Genomic DNA, 18,644 nt, shown 5'->3' on the forward strand with positions numbered 1-18,644 from the left:
CTGCCTCCCTCACCCCCAGGGATGAGCTTATCAAGGAGTGGGCGGTAAGGAGCCAGGCCTCACGTTGCCTCTCTTCCTGCCAAAGAGATAACAGGCTGAGGGTGCTGGAGAAAGTGCTCCTACTCCTCCTTATGCAGTGCTTTTGTTATGTCACTGATTGATGTACTTTGTCTGCCCTTGGATAGGTAAAGAATCATTTAGATATGCAGCATTGCTGGCCTGCTTTTAATGAAGGCTGTTTTCATGCCTCTCTCTAGGCTCAGGGATGAGTTCATTGATGATAAAGAATTAAATAAAAGCTCAGAAGTGTTAGAGGAAGGTAGCTGGTGAAGATGCAGCCTCCAACAGCCCAACATAACTGCCACTTTTATCCTCCTCCTGCAGAAACCCTCCACACTCTGACCTGTGTGTTGGCCCGCCATGTGTACGCCCTCGGCCTCAGCAGTCTGCCGCTGAGCGCGTCGGTGAACGGCGACTCGTCAGGAGGGGCTTCACCAAGCGCCCGGCCTGGATGTTAGTGCTGAGTGTTGCCTCCCAGATAGTGAAGTCGGTTAGTCTGAATTGGTCTTAGAAATCACTACGTTTACCTCAGTTTACTAAGGAGGAAATTACACTGAAATCTAGGCGTCCGGATTCTGATGTGCAGGGATTTGTAAGGGATGTGAGTGCCTGAGTGTTGCTGTTGGTGTCGTGGAAGTCCAGGAGTCTGAATTGGTCTGAAAATCCCAGTAAAATTTATTTTGCTAACGGGGATTTTGTAAGCTGAAATATAGTTGTCCAAATTCTGAAATGCAGGAAATTCATAAAAGTAACAAGTGCCAGAGTGCTGGTAGTGATTCAGTAACAGTCTGTCAGTACAAATTCCATTGCTCTGAAGAATCTTAATTTTATAACCTGAATTTACTGAGGTGGGAAGTTGTCAGCTGATGCAGGATTGCCCAAAGAGACATCCTACCTACCATCCTGTCCTTCATCCCATCCTAAAACACATCCTAGCACCCTGTCCTTGAACCCATCCTAAAACACATCCTAGCACCCTGTCCTTGAACCCATCCTAGCACCCTGTCCTTGAACCCATCCTAAAACACATCCTAGCACCCTGTCCTTGAACCCATCCTAGCACCCTGTCCTTGAACCCATCCTAAAACACATCCTAGCACCCTGTCCTTGAACCCATCCTAAAACACATCCTTGCACCCTGTCCTTGAACCCATCCTAAAACACATCCTAGCACCCTGTCCTTGAACCCATCCTTGCACCCTGTCCTTGAACCCATCCTAAAACACATCCTAGCACCCTGTCCTTGAACCCATCCTAAAACACATCCTAGCACCCTGTCCTTGAACCCATCCTTTCCCTTTTGTCTCATCAACACCAGAGAGCAGTTCAGCATGCTCTCTAAAGACAGTTCCTCTCTCTTTTTACACCATACTACATTCACACAACACACACACCTTTCCCAAAATTCAAAATTTAAAATGGCGAAAAATTACAGAGCCTCGGGAGTCCCCGCCTGGGGGGGGATACCATAAATTCCCCCAGGGAGGACTCCCCTTCTGGCTGCCAACTTGAGAGGCGTCCTGATAACTCCTAAAAACCTCCTCCTTATCAATTTCTGCAACATTCGCAGTCTTCGTTCTAATTTTCATTCTTTGGAACACCATTTCTCCTCCTTTAAACCTCACCTTCTCTTCCTCACCGAAACACAGGTTTCTGAGGCTACTGACAGTTATCTCTACTCTGTTCCCTCCTACTATCTCTATCCTAAATTTCAATTCAAAGCTGGATGTTGTGCCAACGTGCGCAACGACATCACTTGCTCTCATGCCCACGACCTTCACTCCCGAATTTTCTACCATCTGGCTAAGACTTCATTGTCATTCTATTACTAAATACATCTGTGCTGTTTATCTCTCACCTAACTCTACTAACTATGTAAAATTCTTTGACTATTTGAACTCAAAAGTGGAGCACATCTTGACCCACTCTCCCTTCGCTGAAATCTCCATCTTGGGAGATTTCAATGTTCACCACCAGCTTTGGCTTTCATCCTCTTTCACTGACCAGCCAGGTGAACAAGCCTACAACTTTGCTCTCCTCAATGACCTAGAGCAGTTGGTTCAGCACCCTACTCTTATTCCTGACCATCTTGGAGACAGGCCTAACATTCTACACTAAGAAGACCTCTTCCTTACCTCTAATCCTTCTGCATACTCTGTCAAACTGTTCTCTCCGTTGGGCTCCTCCTCCTTATTTCTGTATCCTGTCCTATCGCTCCTGTACATCCTCTGACCCACCGAAGAGGCAATGCTTCTGGCATTTTGCTTCAGCTCGGTGGGACGACCTGAGGATGTATTTCTTCGATTTCCCGTGGAATGATTACTGCTTCCAGGATAGAGACCCCTCTGTGTGTCCTCAGCGCATCACAGAGGTGATTGTCTCTGGAATGGAGGCATACATTCCACGTTCTTTCTCTACTCCTCACGCTAAAAAGCCTTGGTTTAATCACGCTTGTTCTCGTGCTATAAAAGATAGAGAGGCAGCTCACAAAAGGTTCCAGAGCCTTCGAACACCCGCTAACTTTGACCTTTACATTTCAGCCCAGAATCGTGCCAAATCTATTCTCCGACTTACCAGAACTTCTTTTATCAATAGAAAATGTCAACATCTTGCTTCTTCTAATTCTTCCGTGATTTCTGGCATCTAGCCAAAATATCTCCTCCAGTTTCACTTCTTCCTCTTCCTCCTCTCTTAACCCTGACGGCAGCACTGCTGTCACATCTGTCTCTACGGCTGAATTCTTCGCTGAAATTTTCTGTAAGAACTCCACCCTGGACGATTCTGGGTATATTCCTCCTACTCATCCCCCCTCTGACTCCTTTATGCCTGCTATTAAAATTCTTCCAAATGATGTTTTCTATGCCCTCTCTGGCCTCAACTCTCAGAAGGCTTATGGACCTGATGGAGTGCCTCCTATTGTCCTTAAAAACTGTGCTTCCGTGTTGACACCCTGCCTGGTCAAACTCTTTCGTCTCTGCCTATCAACATCTACCTTTCCTTCCTGCTGGAAGTATGCCTTGTACAGCCTGTGCCTCAGAAGGGTGACCGTTCCAATCCTTCAAACTACCGCCCTATAGCTTTACTTTCTTGTCTATCTAAAGCTTTTGAATCAATCCTTAACCGGAAGATTCAAAAGCACCTTTCCACTTCTAACCTTCTATCTGATCGCCAGTATCTAAGTTATTCCCAGAGACTGAAGGCTTTGGACTTGTACTCTGTCCATGGTCGGCTGCTACGACATGACATGGTAAAGTATTGGCAAATATTTCACGGTTTTTGTGCTATTGCCCCCGAGGATATGTTTGTCAGTCCACCTCTTGGCACCACAAGAGGCCGTCAGTATAAGGTTGCACCCTAAATCTATTAACAGTGGTGTCCCGCAGGGCTCTGTCCTATCTCCCACTCTTTCCGTTCTTCATTGATGATCTCCTTTCCAAAACGAACTGTCCTATCCATTCTTATGCCGATGACTCCACTCTGCATTACTCAACTTCTTTAATAGAAGACCCACTCCACAGGAACTTAACGATTCAAGGCTGGAGGCAACAGAACGCTTAGGGCAAGAGGAACCTGGTGTCCTTCAACGCCTCAAAACACAGTTTCTCCACTCAACACAATCTTCCAAACAACTATCCCCTATTCTTTGACAACACTCAGCTATCACCTTCTTCAACACTAAACATCCCTGGTCTATCCTTAACTCAAAATCTCAACTGGAAACTTCATATCTCATCTCTTACTAATTCAGCTTCCTCGAGGCTGGGCGTTCTGTACCGTCTCCGCCATTTCTTCTTCCCCGCACAGTTGCTGTCCATATACAGGGGCCTGGTCCGCCCTCGTATGGAGTATGCATCTTGTGTGGGGGGGGTCCACTCACACAGGTCTTCTTGACAGAGTGGAGTCAAAGGCTCTTCATCTCATCAACTCACCTCCTCATACTGATAGTCTTCTACCTCTCAAATTCCGCCGCCATGTTGCCTCTCTTTCTATCTTCTATCGACATTTTCATGCTGACTGCTCTTCTGAACTTGCTAACTGCATGTCCTTGAACCCCGCTGCACACGACTTTCTACTCATGCTCATCCCTATACTGTCCAAACCCCTTATGCAAGAATCAACCAGCTCCTTCACTCTTTCATCCCTCGCGCTGGTAAACTCTGGAACAATCTTCCTTCATCTGTATTTCCTCCTGCCTACGACTTGAACTCTTTCAAGAGGAGGGTATCAGGACACCTCTCCTCCCGAAATTGACCTCTCTTTTTGGACACTCCCTTGACCTCTATTCAGGAGCAGTGAGTAGAGGGCTTTTTTTTTTTTCTTTGTGCCCTTGAACTGTCTCCTTAGCTGTAAAAAAAAAAAAAATCCTAAAAATCATCCTAGCACCCTGTCTTTGAACCCATCCTAAAACCCATCCTAGCACTCTGCCCTTGAACCCATCCTAAAACACATCCTAGCACTCTGCCCTTGAACACATCCTAAAACACATCCTAGCACCCTGTCCTTGAACCCATCCTAAAACACATCCTAGCACCCTGTCCTTGAACCCATCCTAAAACACATCCTAGCACCCTGTCCTTGAACCCATCCTAAAACACATCCTAGCACCCTGTCCTTGAACCCATCCTAAAACACATCCTAGCACCCTGTCCTTGAACCCATCCTAAAACACATCCTAGCACCCTGTCCTTGAACCCATCCTAAAACACATCCTAGCACCCTGTCCTTGAACCCATCCTAAAACACATCCTAGCACCCTGTCCTTGAACCCATCCTAAAACTGTTGTGATACAGTGACTTTACCGTACCCAACGTTTATGTTTCTCGCAAGACACATGAACCACACCAAGACAACTCCACAAAAAGACACACAAACCACTTACCACTAATACAGCAGGGGTGCCTGCAAGCACCTCCCAGCGTTACAACGATAATCCTAACAGGCCTGATAGTAATACCTAGTTGTAATCACTGTAGGAGGCACTTATCTTTCGAAGGGTTTCAAAAGAAGTGGTCTCTTGAAGTAAGTTCTGGAGGAGTACTGTTGTCCTCGAGACTAAGTTTAAATCAGCACTGCCGCGAGTTAATATGGGGCGAAAGCGCTGAGGTGTTGTTAGCTTGAGAGCAGGTGATGTTGTGGGCCGAAAGCCAACCATGTAGGTCAGAAGGGGTATTTTGAATTATCCTTGCCGCAAGGGCAATTATTTATTATTTCATGAAAGGAAACACTGAACTATTGTTATTCCTTTCATGGTAAATGTGTTTAGTCTTCAGGCAGTGAATACGATGATACTGTCTCGGTCTGGGAGCCGATGAGCGAAGTATGTAAGTACCATCCAAGGCTTATTTGAGCTCAGACGATACTCTTAGTTGGCTTGAACTCTTGGCCCGAGACTAGTTCCATAAAGGAAATCGTTAATTTGTCTAATCCCTGGTTAACTGACCTAATTCCTAACAAAACACATCCTAGCACCCTGTCCTTGAACCCATCCTAAAGCACGTCCTAAAACACATCCTACCATCCTGTCCTTGAACCCATCCTAAAACACATCCTACCATCCTGTCCTTCAACACATCCTAAAACACATCCTAGCACCCTGTCCTTCAACACATCCTAAAACACATCCTACCATCCTGTCCTTCAACACATCCTAGCACCCTGTCCTTGAACCCATCCTAAAATCATGTCCCTTAGCCCTTCCTCAAACCCATCCTGGCACTCCTCTTCCACCATTAACGGTAAAAATCCGAATGGGGTAATGTTACCAGTGGGGTTCATCAAGGTTCAGTTTAGGCCTGTTTTATTCATTGTCTATTTCAATGACATAGACAATGGGATAACTAGTGACATAGGTAAATTTGCAGATGACACCAAAATAGGTCGCACTATTAGGACAAGGGAGGATGTTAGAGCACTGCAGGAGGACCTTAACAAACTGTCAGCTTGGTCAGAGAAATGGCAGATGAGTTTTAATATCACCAAGTGTAGCGTACTAAGTGTAGGAACACAAAACCCATTACACGGGTATAGTTCAGACTCCACAGCGATAGGCAGGTCTAAGTGTGAAAGGGATCTGGGAGTGTTGGTGATCTCTGACCTAAAACTAAGGAAGCAATGTATTAGTGCGAGGAATAGGGCTAACAGGGTATTGGGTTTTATTAACAGGACGGTAACCAACAAAAGTGCAGAGGTCATTCTCAGACTCTATTTAGCGTTAGTTAGGCCACACTTAGATTATGCTGTCCAGTTTTGGTGCCCACACTACAGAATGGACATCAACTTGCTAGAATCAGTTCAGAGGAGGATGACCAAGATGATTCAGGGACTGAGGAACCTCTCATATCAAGATAGGCTGAAACATCTAAACTTACATTCTCTAGAAAGATGAAGAGTGCGGGGAGATCTGATAGAAGTATTCAAATGGGTCAAGGGTTACAACAAAGGCGATATAAGTAAATTACTGAGAATTAGCCAGCAGGATAGAACTCGCAGTAATGGATTTAAATTAGAAAAGTATAGATTTAGGAGGGAAATTAGCAAGCATACTTTTATCTAGTTTTTAGAGGCAGGAACGATGGCCAGAGGGCGGCAGAAGAGAAAGGAATGTATGAGACTGGTGTCTATTAATGTGAATGGTTTAGGTGGTGAGGAAAAGAGGAGAGTGATGATTGAAATTTTTAAAAATGTTAGAGTGGATGTGTTGGGAGTGAGTGAAACACATATTCGAGGAACTGGTGTGAGTGATGGTAGAGAGGGTACGTGGGAGGGTGTGCCTGGGGGGGTTGTATGGACGGGGATAGATGAGAAGTATGGAGGCAGGAGTAAGGAAGGATGTGCTATTGTGATGTCTGAAAGAGTGTGGAATGGTGTGACTGATTATGGTTGGAAGGGATCAAGAATTGTGTGGGTGAAAGGAGAAGACTGAGAGAAAGGGAAGCTTTTTGGGAGGAAGTGAATGCATGTTTGAAGAGTTTTGAGAAAGAAAGGAAACTTTTTATGATGGGAGATATGAATGCTAAAGTGGGTGATGAATGTGTGATGGATGTGGTGGGAAAATGGGGGATAATGGAGAGTGCCTGGTGGATGTCTGTGCTGAGAGGGAATGTTCCTAGCGAACACCTTCTTTCAGCACGAGAATATCCACCGATACACATGGAGGAGGGGAGAAGATAATGAGCAAAAAGGATTGATTGATTATGTGGCAGTAGATGAAAGGCTTAAAAAATAAATTTGTGACACAAAGGTAGTAAGAGGAATGTTCAATGGATCTGACCATCTTGCAGTGCTGGCAAAGTTAAAGCTGAAAGAAAAGTGGGTGTTTGAAAAGAAAGGTGAAGTAAAAAATGAAATATTGAAGATAGAAAAGTTACAGGAAAAATAAATAAAAGATGAGTATAACCATGAGATGGCAGAGGCCTTAAGTGAAAAATGGAAAGTAAAAGATAATACAAATATTGAAAAGGTTTTGGAACATTTTAAGAAAGAAATAAAAATACAACAAAAAAGTGTTAGGGATGAAAGTGGTGAGAGATGGAAAGAAAAGGAAATTCCTGGTGGAGAGAAGAGATAAGGAGGATAGTAAAGGAGAAAGTGAAATTTTTAAGAAAACTCAATAAAGAAATGTTGCTAAACAAGTAAAAATTGAAATGAAAAAGAAATATAGAGACTGCAAAATGAAATTAAAACAAGCAATAAAAGAAAGTAAGAAGAGAGTTGATGAAGACTGGAAAAAGACTGGAAAAATGAAAAATATAAAGGAACAGGAAATCATATGGAAAGAAGTAAAAAACGAAAGAAATGCAGAAAATATATCCTCAAATAAAATAAATGAAGTTATGGATGAGAATGGAAAGATGTTGAAAGACGGGGAAGCTGTGAAAGAGAGAATATTTCAAAAACTTAATGAATTTTGATGATGGACGTCCAGCAGCTGTAACAGCAGCAGTTTTGAGTAGAGGCAGAGGAGGAGTATATAAAGAAAGAACTATAACATATGAACAAGTAAATCAGGCAATAAAAAGATTATAAAATGGAAAGGCAGCAGGAATTGATGGAATCACAGCAGAAATGTTGAAGTGTGGAGGAGATGAAGTCGTGAAATGGATGGTCAAGATATGTGAAGTAGCATGGGAGGGGGGGTGCCAGCAGACTGGACGAAAGCCATCATTGTCCCAGTTTACAAGGGGAAGGGCAGGAGAGGGGAATGTGGGAGCTATAGAGGTATAAGTCTCCTGAGTATACCCGGAAAGGTATATGGAAAAGTCATAATAGAGAGGGTGCAAAGACTTACAGAAGAGAAAATCAGTGAAGAACAAGGAGGCTTCAGGAAGGGAAGGGGATGTGTGGATCAGATATTTGCCTTCAGGATGGTACTAGAAAAAATAATAGCAAAAGGAAAGAAACTATACGCTGCCTTCATGGATTTGGAAAAACTTATGACAGAGTCGATTGGATTGCATTGTGGGATGTTTTAAAGATTTATGGTGTGGGAGGAAAACTGCTTAGTGCAATGAAGTCTTTCTATGAGGATGCATCTGCATGTGTCAAAATTACTGGAGAAACAAGTGAACATTTTGAGATAAAAGTGGCCTAAGACAAGGGTGTCACCATGGTTATTCAATATTTATATGGATGGTGTCATTAGAGAAATGAAGGGCAAAGTTGGAGAAGTTGGAGTAAGACTGTTCGATGAGGGAGGGAAGTGGGTACTGAATTCAGTACTGTTTGCTGATGACACGGTGCTCATTGCAGAAAGTGAGACTGGCCTACAAAATTTGGTCAGTGTTTTTGACAGTGTCTGTAACAGGAAAAAGCTGAAAATGTCAACAAAAGTAAAATGATGGTTTGTGAGCAAAGTAGAAGTGAGGTTGTAGATTTTGTATGCCCTGAGAGTGGGAATTGAATGTGAAAAGAATGCAAAATATTTTGAATGGTGAAGAAATGGAGGAGGTCAATGAGTTTAAGTATCTTGATCAGTTATGTGCAAGCATGGTGGTACGGAGGGAGAGACAAGAGAAAGGGCATTGCAAGGAAGAAGGGTGGTAGGGTCTTTGGGACGAATCATGAATGGCAGAAGTGTGAGCATGGAGGTAAAGAGGGATTTGAGAAATACAGTAATAGTACCAACCCTCACATATGTAAGTGAAACGTGGGCCTGGAATGAAAGTCAGAGGTCTAGAGTGCAGGCAGTGGAAATGAGTTATTTGAGGAGTGCTTGTGGTGTGAGTAGAATGGATGGAATGAGTAATGAAAGTGTGTACGAGCATTTTGGAATGTGTCACAGGGGTGAAGGGAAGAAGTGTGGAGTGGTGGAAGGAGTGAAGGACAGACTTTAAAGTGGTTTGGCCACATGGAGTGAATGGAGGAGAGTAAGATGACCAGAAGGGTGTATGTGAGCGAGATAGAAGGAGGAATGCTTGAGGACAACCTCCAGTGAAATGGAGGATAGGGTGCAAGAGTACATTAGGGAGAGGGGGGAAAGATCCTTGAGAAACTTTGAGCAGGCAAGGAGGGAGTGTCTGGATAGAGGAAGATGGAAGCTCTTCTGCCGTGGCCATCCCCTGGTGGGAGCTCCTAGGAGCAGGCGTCGATGAAATGAATGAATGAATGAATTATCAAGCATTGGTTTAGTAATAGGGTGGTGGGGGAATGGAATAGACTCAGCAATCACATAGTTAGTGCAGGGACGATAGCTTGTTTTAAGAGTAGACTGGATAGCTACATGGACGAGGATGACAGGTGGCAGTGAGGTGTGGGTGCAGTAAGGTGACAGGGTACTGGAGCGTACGCCCGTACTGAAGGTAGACGAGGATCAAGCCTCTACCTGTAACTCCTGAAACTACACCTCCTCACCCATCGTGAGTAGTGGGGGGATTCTGGAGCTGCCCTGTGTAGGCCACTCGGCCTCTTGCAGTCTCCCTGTGTTCTTATGTTCTTCTTATGTTAGCACTCCTCATAACACCTCCCAGCACCTTCCTTCCTTCCTTCTCAGCAGCCACACCCTTTAGTGCTGTTGAGGCTGGCAGCACTCCCCTCATAACACCTCCCAGCACCTTCCTTCCTTCCCTTCTCAGCAGCCACCCTTTAGTGCTGTTGAGGCTGGCAGCACTCCCCTCATAACACCTCCCAGCACCTTCCTTCCTCCCCTTCTCAGCAGCCTTCCTTCCTCCCCTTCTCAGCAGTCACACTCTTCAGTGCTGTTGAGGCTGGCAGCACTTCCCCTTATAACACCTCCCAGCACCTTCCTTCCTCCCCTTCTCAGCAGCCACACCCTTTAGTGCTGTTGAGGCTGGCAGCACTCCCCCTCATAACACTTTCCAGCACCTTCCTTCCTCCCCTTCTCAGCAATCACCTAAGATGGAAGCCTTGGGTCTGCCTGGGTCCCTGCTGCCGCTGTGGTCACTCTCCCCGCCCCTGCCCGTGCTGCAGCCCTCAGCCCCGACCTCACCCTCATGAACTGCTCTGACGTGAAGGTGAGGAGAGTAGAGGTGTTAGTGTTTGTTTCTGTCCCTTTCTTCTTATCCTCTTCACTTGAGTGTCTTTGAGAACTATTTCTTATTTTTCATATTCGTGTCTGCTCATTATGGGGACTTTGATTGTGTCTATACCAGTTTTTACTTCCCCTTGATGCCCCTTTTATTGATCTATAATAATAATAATAATAATAATAATAATAATAATAATAATAATGTCTGGTATAGTTTTGATTCAGCCTCCTCTGTGTGTCCCTTAAACTACTGTAATGTCATGGTGGGGAGGGACAGAGGCATTGTGTGTGTTTGCAGCCCCTCCTGCTGTGTACTCCTGATTGCCTGCACCTCCCCTACACAGGAAACAGAGGGAGGCACCTACATGTGTTTATTAAGGTGGACAGCATGATTCTACTCTCACATGATAACTTCTTCAATGTGATGCCAGGGAATGAAGATGCAGCTAACTCTTGCATTACAAAGTTGGGCAGCTTGACTCTACTCCCCCTTTTTATCCTCACATATGATTACTTGGTCAACTTGCTGCCAGGGAGTGAAGATGCAGGCTAACTCTTGCGTTACAAAGCTGGACAGCATGATTCTGTTCCTATTTTTCACCCTCACTCATAATTACTTGGTCAACATGCTGCCAGGGAGTGAAGATGCAGGCTAACTCTTGCATTACAAAGCTGGACAGCATGACTCTATTCACCTTTTTCACCTGCATTCACAGGATCACTTGGTCAACATGCTGCTGAATAGTGGAAAGTGTGACGGTGGTGGCGGACAAGATCGCTGGCCCTTTCCACCTTGGCCATCCACCTCTACCACGAGTTGGCCCACCAAACACTCCACACCAAGGTTAACAAGGCCATCAATGTGCTCCAGGCATACCTCAAGGTTTGGCTTTACTCCCCTCGTTGTTTTGGTGGTGTAGTAAGTGTGGGTCAGGGATGTTGCGGGATTCAGTTCCCGTCTTTGTCCCTCCCTCATCCCTGATCTCCCTGTCCTTATACCAACAAGAACCAGTCAGTCAGTCCCTCAAGGTCCGGGTATGCGGGTGAAGTGTTTTCACCTCAAGGAACTAGACGTCCCTGCCCTGCATAGTCTCAGGTCACCCTTGGACAAGGTGTAATACCTGATCTGTCTCCCGTGCCAGTGTCACGGTGAAGCCTCTGGGCAGCAGCAGTGGTGGATTGGATTGCAGGCAGAGGATCTCTTTATGAGACAATGGCTGGAGTTCCAGGGTCCTAGTCAGCTGGACCGTGCCTAATTATTTAGGCCTGCGGTGTAGAGGAGTGTGGCGACCTCTTCACTAAAAGCCTCCCTGGGAACCAGTTGTCGGTGTGAGCTCCCCGTCCCTCCCTTCTATCGACGGTACTCCCATCCCTATTCTGCATAACAGCTGGTTCTTGTTTTCTCCTGAAAGAGATGTCTTCCGTGGGTCATTTGAGATTGTACCTCCCGGCTTCTAGGTGGAGTTTCTGAGGGTTTTCTTATACTCAAGGAATATTTCAGCTTTTTTGTCTCTCAGGAAGGGCGTCTGATACTCTCTAGAGTTGGTGGAGAACACCTGGTGACAGGTGCCACCGGCCAGGCCTCGAAAGGGTCGCAGAGTTGGGTTAGACGTTTCGGAAAGTGGGAACGAATTGCTGATTCCTTTTCTTTCTTTGCCAGCTCTGCTCTGTGTGACTACACCGGCCCCATTCTATGGGACAAAACTTCAAGGACAATTGCTGAAAAGTGCCGGGTTGTGAAAGTCTCTCGTGACTGAGGCTCAGGACAAGCGATTGGTCTTTGAGGCATTTTCAAGACCCAGTGGGAGCGAACTCCCAGTGTTGGAGGCATCTAACACATCAGTATCTAATTTCCATGCACAATTTTATCCAATTCAATTTATGGTCACACTTTAAGTTATTTCGAAAGCGCTTTTAATATTTGCCCTAACTGTTAACTCGCTTAAATTTCTAACAATGCCTTCGAACCTCCGTAAGTGTGACGTCTGTCCCGGACGATTTGCAGCTCAGTACTTCCAGCTGAGTAGAACTTGCCGCCTCTGCGTTCAAAGATTACAACTTCAGAAGGCTGTGACTGAATTTGTTTTAAGTAATGTGGCAGTGACTCCACCATCGATGGTGGAGAGGCCCTCCACCGAGACTGTGCACTCTCCAGACGACCCTCCTGCTTCACTGGAGGACGAGTTACCTGCCTCACAGGTTGACTCCCAGCCTGCCTCACAGGCTAACCCCCAGCCTGCCTCACAGGCTAACCCCCAGCCTGCCTCACAGGCTAACCCCCAGCTTGCCTTACAGGCTAACCCCCAGCCTGCCTCACAGGCTAACCCCCAGCCTGCCTCACAGGCTAACCCCCAGCCTGCCTCACAGGACAACCGCCAGCCTGCCTCACAGGCTGACCCCCAGCCTGCCTCACAGGCTAACCCCCAGCCTGCTTCACAGGCTAACTCCCAGCCTGCCCCACAGGACAACTTCCAGCCTGCCCCACTTAACGCTTCTCTTCCTGCTTCACAGGATGTCGGGTTCCAACCTGTAAGGAATGGAGCCAAACTGAAGCAGGCAACCAAGGATTTACTGACCCCCACTACCTTCAATAGGTTCCAGGTGCTGGCAGACACCATGGAGGATGAGTTCGAGACTCGCCTAGTTGGGGACTCCATGGTGCGTGGCCAGCACACTCCTGCCTTTCCTTCCCTCACCATTCACTGGCACATCCACACACACCCATGCACACCTTACTGCCCCTATCTTCCCTGTCATCCACTCTATCCTGGCACCACACCACCCATGGCCATCCACACACACCCATGCACACCTTACTGCCCCTATCTTCCCTGTCATCCACACCACCCTGGCACCACACCACCCATGGCCATCCACACACACCCATGCACACCTTACTGCCCCTATCTTCCCTGTCATCCACACCACCCTGGCACCACACCACCCATGGCCATCCACACACACCCATGCACACCTTACTGCCCCTATCTTCCCTGTCATCCACACCACCCTGGCACCACACCACCCATGGCCGTGATGATAAGAGTATAAAGAAAAATTGTCTTCTGATATGAATAGTCCACTGCAAAATAAAGGTCTGTCCAAGCATCTTCCACCTGGTTCTCTTGTCTGGTGTTAGTGTGCTCCATCCTGCCCCAACAAAGGTTATAATTCCACCTCTCCACCTGGTTCTCTTGTCTGGTGTTAGTGTGCTCCATCCTGCCCCAGCAAAGGTTATAATTCCACCTCTCCACCTGGTTCTCTTGTCTGGTGTTAGTGTGCTCCATCCTGCCCCAACAAAGGTTATAATTCCACCTCTCCACCTGGTTCTCTTGTCTGGTGTTAGTGTGCTCCATCCTGCCCCAACAAAGGTTATAATTCCACCTCTCCACCTGGTTCTCTTGTCTGGTGTTAGTGTGCTCCATCCTGCCCCAACAAAGGTTATAATTCCACCTCTCCACCTGGTTCTCTTGTCTGGTGTTAGTGTGCTCCATCCTGCCCCAACAAAGGTTATAATTCCACCTCTCCACCTGGTTCTCTTGTCTGGTGTTAGTGTGCCGCACAGTTGAGGTTTTTCAGTCACTGCCGAGTGGCCTAAGACTACCCACATGCTGGCCTGAAGACCACCCATCAACCTGGGCTCTAGATAACCTCTCCAAAGAGAGGCTGAAAGATGAGTTCCGGGGGGCAGCATGGGCCAACACAAGATGGCGCCACTATCAACACTCGCCTGCGCCAGAACGGGCTGGGCCGACCATCAGGCCCCACCGGGAAGAAGCCTTGGGCTGACCATCAGGCCCCACCGGGAAGAAGCCTACCGGCGCAATAGGCCGCGACAAAAAAAAAAAAAATAAATAAATAAAAAAAAAAATATTTGGTGTATTGAGGTCTTTGCAAAAGATAACTATAGATCCACAGTATTAGATTACTGTTGATATTCATCTCTGGTAATTTGTTAAGTAAAATATGTGGCTGAATTGTAATGAAAGCGCTGCTAAAATCTATAAATATAATTCTAACCTGTGAATTTCGGATTTCTAAATGTTCGTAAGTTTGGTGAAGTAAGGTTAACCCAGCATCCTGAACACTCATACCTTGACAATAAGCAAATTGCAAAATATCTTTCAAGAGATCTACGCTTGAACAAATGTACCTCTTCACAATGTGCTCCAAACTTTTCATTATAATTGATGTTAAGGCTACGGGTCGAAGATCATTAAACTCCCTTGGGTGGTTGTTTTTGGGTACTGGAATAATCTCTGACATTTTCCACACATCCGGTACTGTACTCTGATCAAGTGAAGCTTGGAAAAGTTTACACAGTGGATCAGCAAGTTGCTCGGCACAGGATTTTAGTAGTTTAGAACCAATTTTATCGGGTCCACTTGCTTTTCCACATTGTATACGTTTCATGGAGTTCATCGTATCATCACGAGTTATTATTATTCGTTCTACATTGATGCCCCTAACCATTGACAAAATATTTTCACATTCAGTATTAAAATGGTGCACATCAAACCTTGCATAAAAGGAGTTCAAATCATTTACATGTTTGGTGGGTCTTTTAATGACCTTTTCTTTTTAGAGCCACTCAGTAGTTTACCCCTGTCCAAGCATCTTTTGACTTATTTGACTTAAATAAGTTTTCAATTTTAACTTTATTTGACTGTTTAGCATCTAGTATTTTCCTATTTAATTGGCTTTGTATCACTTTACTTTGCATGCAGTCACCATTTATAAAAGTTCTCTTCTTTTCAATCAATAACGCTTTGATATCAGAATTTATCCAGGGTTTGTTATTTGGATAAATGCTAATTTCCTTAGTTGGAACAATCATGTTGGTACAAAAGTTAATTTATGAATTTAAAACATCTACATTTACATTAATAGAGTTGGACTTATTATACAACACATCCCAGTCTGTACAATATATGAATTTAAAACATCTACATTTGCACTAATAGAGTTGGACTCATCATACAACACATCCCAGTCTGTACAATATATGAATTTAAAACATCTACATTTGCACTAATAGAGTTGGACTCACTATACAACACATCCCAGTCTGTACAATCAAAACAGCCTTGAAGACTCACCATGTGCTCATTATTCCAATCCTGCACCTTAATTTTCTTGCACAGTTTACATTTCAGAGTTTGCTTACATGTGGGAGCCAAAACACCATATTGTGGCCAGATTTACCTAATTTAGGCTTTTGATAAGAACGATAACCGTTCCTTACATTACAATACATTTTATCTTAAATATTATTATCTCTAGTGGGGCAAGTTACAGTTTGCTGATACAAAGGTACATATGGTTGGAAATTACAGTGGTTAAAATCCCCCAACACTTTCATAATTCCTTCAGGATTTTCATTTTCGTATTTTCTAACACAATTTAGTGATAACTTACTCGCTATTGCCTCAGTGGCATCAGTCGGGATGTATACAGTTATAATCGTCACAATATTAAATTCACGTGGTAGGTAAAAAGGTCTACATGATATTACTAAATATTCCAGGTCGTCACAACAAAACGTTCCTTTATATTAACCTGGGTAAACCATCTCTCATTTATAAACACCGCAACCCCTTCTCCTTTCTGTTTCACCACGTCCTTCCTGTCTCCCCTGAATATCGAGAAACCATCAATATTTACTGTTCCATCAACATCCTTGTCTTGAAGCCAGGTTTCGGTTAATGCTATGAAGCTACTCTCTGTAGTTCCTTATATATTCACAGTTTTCTGCTAATTCATCTATTTTATTTCGAGTTGATTGTACATTACCGAAAGTTACTGTAGGCAGTGGTGTCCTTATACCCCGCCTCCTCAATCTCGCCTGCACTCTACCTCTCCACCTGGTTCTCTGTCTGGTGTTAGTGTGCTCCATCGTGCCCCAACAAAGGGTTCTAATTCTACCGCTCCACCTGGTTCTCTGTCAGGTGTTAGGTGCTCCATCCTGCCCCAGCAAAGTTTATAATTCCACCTGGTTCTCTGTCTGGTGTTAGTGTGTTCATCCTGCCCCGGCAAGGTTTTATCACCTCTTCACCTGGTTCTCTGTCTGAGTTAGTGTTATCCTGCCCCGTCAAAGGATCTAATCCACCTCTTCACCAGCAGGTGGAGAGGTGGAATTAGAGCCTTTGCTGGGGCAGGATGGAACACACTAACACCTGACAGAAAACCAGGTGGAGAAGTGGAATTATAACCTTTACTGGGGGGAGATGGAGCACTAACACCAAACAGAGAACCAGGTGGAGGTGGAATTAGAACATTTGCCAGGGCAGGATGGAGCACACTAACGCCAGACAGAGAACTAGGCGGAAAAATGGAATTAGCCTGCATTAGCCTGAACAGGGAGGAGTATACTAACAGGACAGGAGAGTTAGAGCATCCTAGGAAAGGCCATAATCCTGTAGTGGACTGTTGATGGTTAACCTGTCCGCTGCGATTGTCAGGATTTGTCCTTCGCTGGTAACCTGGTAACATACACTCCCAGGTCTTTCTCTGCCTCTGTGGTGGATAGTGGAGTGTTTCCCATGTGGTATTGGTGTGCTGGATATCCTCTCCCAAGGTGCAGGACTTTACATTTTTCTTCATTGAATTATAGCAGACACTTTGTTCCACTCCTGTAGCTTGGTGAGGTCTTCTGGTAGGAAATCCACAGTCAAGGGTTAAACATAGTAATGTAATGCCATTTTCTTGCATGGGATGTGCATTAATACTGTGTAACCCTAATGTGAAATTTGTCATGTGTGAGAGGAATGAAAAGTCATGTTTGGTTGTTGTTCAGCAGTACAGTGATCAGGATCCTCAAGCAGACCAAGCACTGGGGTTTGGGAGTGTATTTTTTCTTTTTACAATGCTTTGCCGAACTGAAGGGCTTGCTCAACAGTTATTTAGCAAGACTGAATTAGTTTCCATTCTTGTCTCCAGTATACTGATGGACACAAAGAGGTGAAGCTTGTGGTTGTTGCAGCATCTTTTTTCTTCTTTCTACAAACACTGTTTTTCAACTTTCTTCTGCAGAGCCCATCCAGCGCTGGGCCCGGCCACTGCAAGCCTTGTTGGGTCAATGTGTGGGAAATCAGCCAAGGTGGAGTTTGAGTCGGTCGGCCTCAACCATGAGGGTGCGCATGGAGTCATTGTCATGTTCCGTTGATAACCTCCTAATTGATTCATGTTGGTTGATGTTTCACTCTGATATTGCAGTAAATATTTAGTTGTATCATTGTGCATCATCTGGATAACCCCAAAGTGTTCCTAAGGTATAATGATTGAATGTTTTGACAAGAATATGAACATTCACTCTTAGTTAGTAAGAAACTGTGTATGTGAGGTATTTGTTTCCATGTTATTTTTTTTTTTTTATTCTGATTATTTCCTCACTCTCAGGCTGTGTGAGCGGCAGGCTGGCCGTGAGCCTTCCTGGGAGTGCTGGGCGGCCTGGTGCCCCGGCTGAAGGCAAGCGGCCTCCCTGAGACACCCAAAGACTGGCTGACACAAGATCTTGTGCTGGTACTGGTGTCTGAAGGCTGTGCAGTGGTGCGGACACAGGCTCAGAGTGCCCAGGTGGACCAAGATGCTGGTAAGTGTTGCAGCTGACAGATTACTGACAAGGGAACAGGCAGGGAATATAAACAAAACAGACATGGTAGTTATAAGTGTGGCCAGTGTCGCCTCTTCTTATTCTTTATAAATGTTTCCAAGGTTGCCGCCTGCCTGGGAGCAGACTCACAGAGGTCAGCGGGGCAGCAGGACAGCGCCCTCAGCAGTGACGATGAGTCTCTCCATGAAGGCTGCACAGCAGCAGGCCACCGTCGCCTGAGAGCATCCTGAGGAACACTTCAATGTCCAGGTGAGAAGCCTTGAGCTTTTTTGGAAATTATCCTTGGGAAAACTTATGGTATAAAGCATCTTTAACCCGTCCGCTGCGATGGGCATGTATTTGGTTTCATTGGTACCATGAAAACATGTACTACCAGGTCTTTCTCTGGCTCTGTGGTGGATAGTGGAGTGTTTCCCATGTGGTATTGGTGTGCTGGATATTCCCTCCCAAGGTGCAGGACTTTATATTTTTCTTCATTATTGTAGCAG

General features: G+C 45.3%; 1 protein-coding gene across 2 annotated transcripts; it reads left to right on the top strand.

Moving 5' to 3' along the window:
* Positions 1-501: 501 nt before the first annotated feature.
* LOC126994650 (uncharacterized) lies at positions 502-18,296 on the top strand. Of its 2 annotated transcripts, XR_007749377.1 has the most exons (6): positions 502-550; positions 10,403-10,530; positions 11,261-11,427; positions 17,577-17,677; positions 17,943-18,135; positions 18,258-18,296. XR_007749377.1 is itself a non-coding variant. In XM_050853952.1 (5 exons), exons 2-5 carry the CDS (start codon positions 10,510-10,512, stop codon positions 18,026-18,028), a joined length of 375 nt encoding a protein of 124 aa, XP_050709909.1. In that variant the 5' UTR covers positions 502-550; positions 10,403-10,509; the 3' UTR covers positions 18,029-18,241. The 2 variants fall into 2 exon arrangements, 1 of the variants encoding a protein (XP_050709909.1); XM_050853952.1 differs by lacking the exon at positions 18,258-18,296 and having other exon boundaries at positions 17,943-18,241.
* Positions 18,297-18,644: the final 348 nt, after the last annotated feature.

This window comes from Eriocheir sinensis, unplaced genomic scaffold (genome assembly GCF_024679095.1).
Source record: "Eriocheir sinensis breed Jianghai 21 unplaced genomic scaffold, ASM2467909v1 Scaffold842, whole genome shotgun sequence".
NCBI lineage: Eukaryota > Metazoa > Arthropoda > Malacostraca > Decapoda > Varunidae > Eriocheir > Eriocheir sinensis.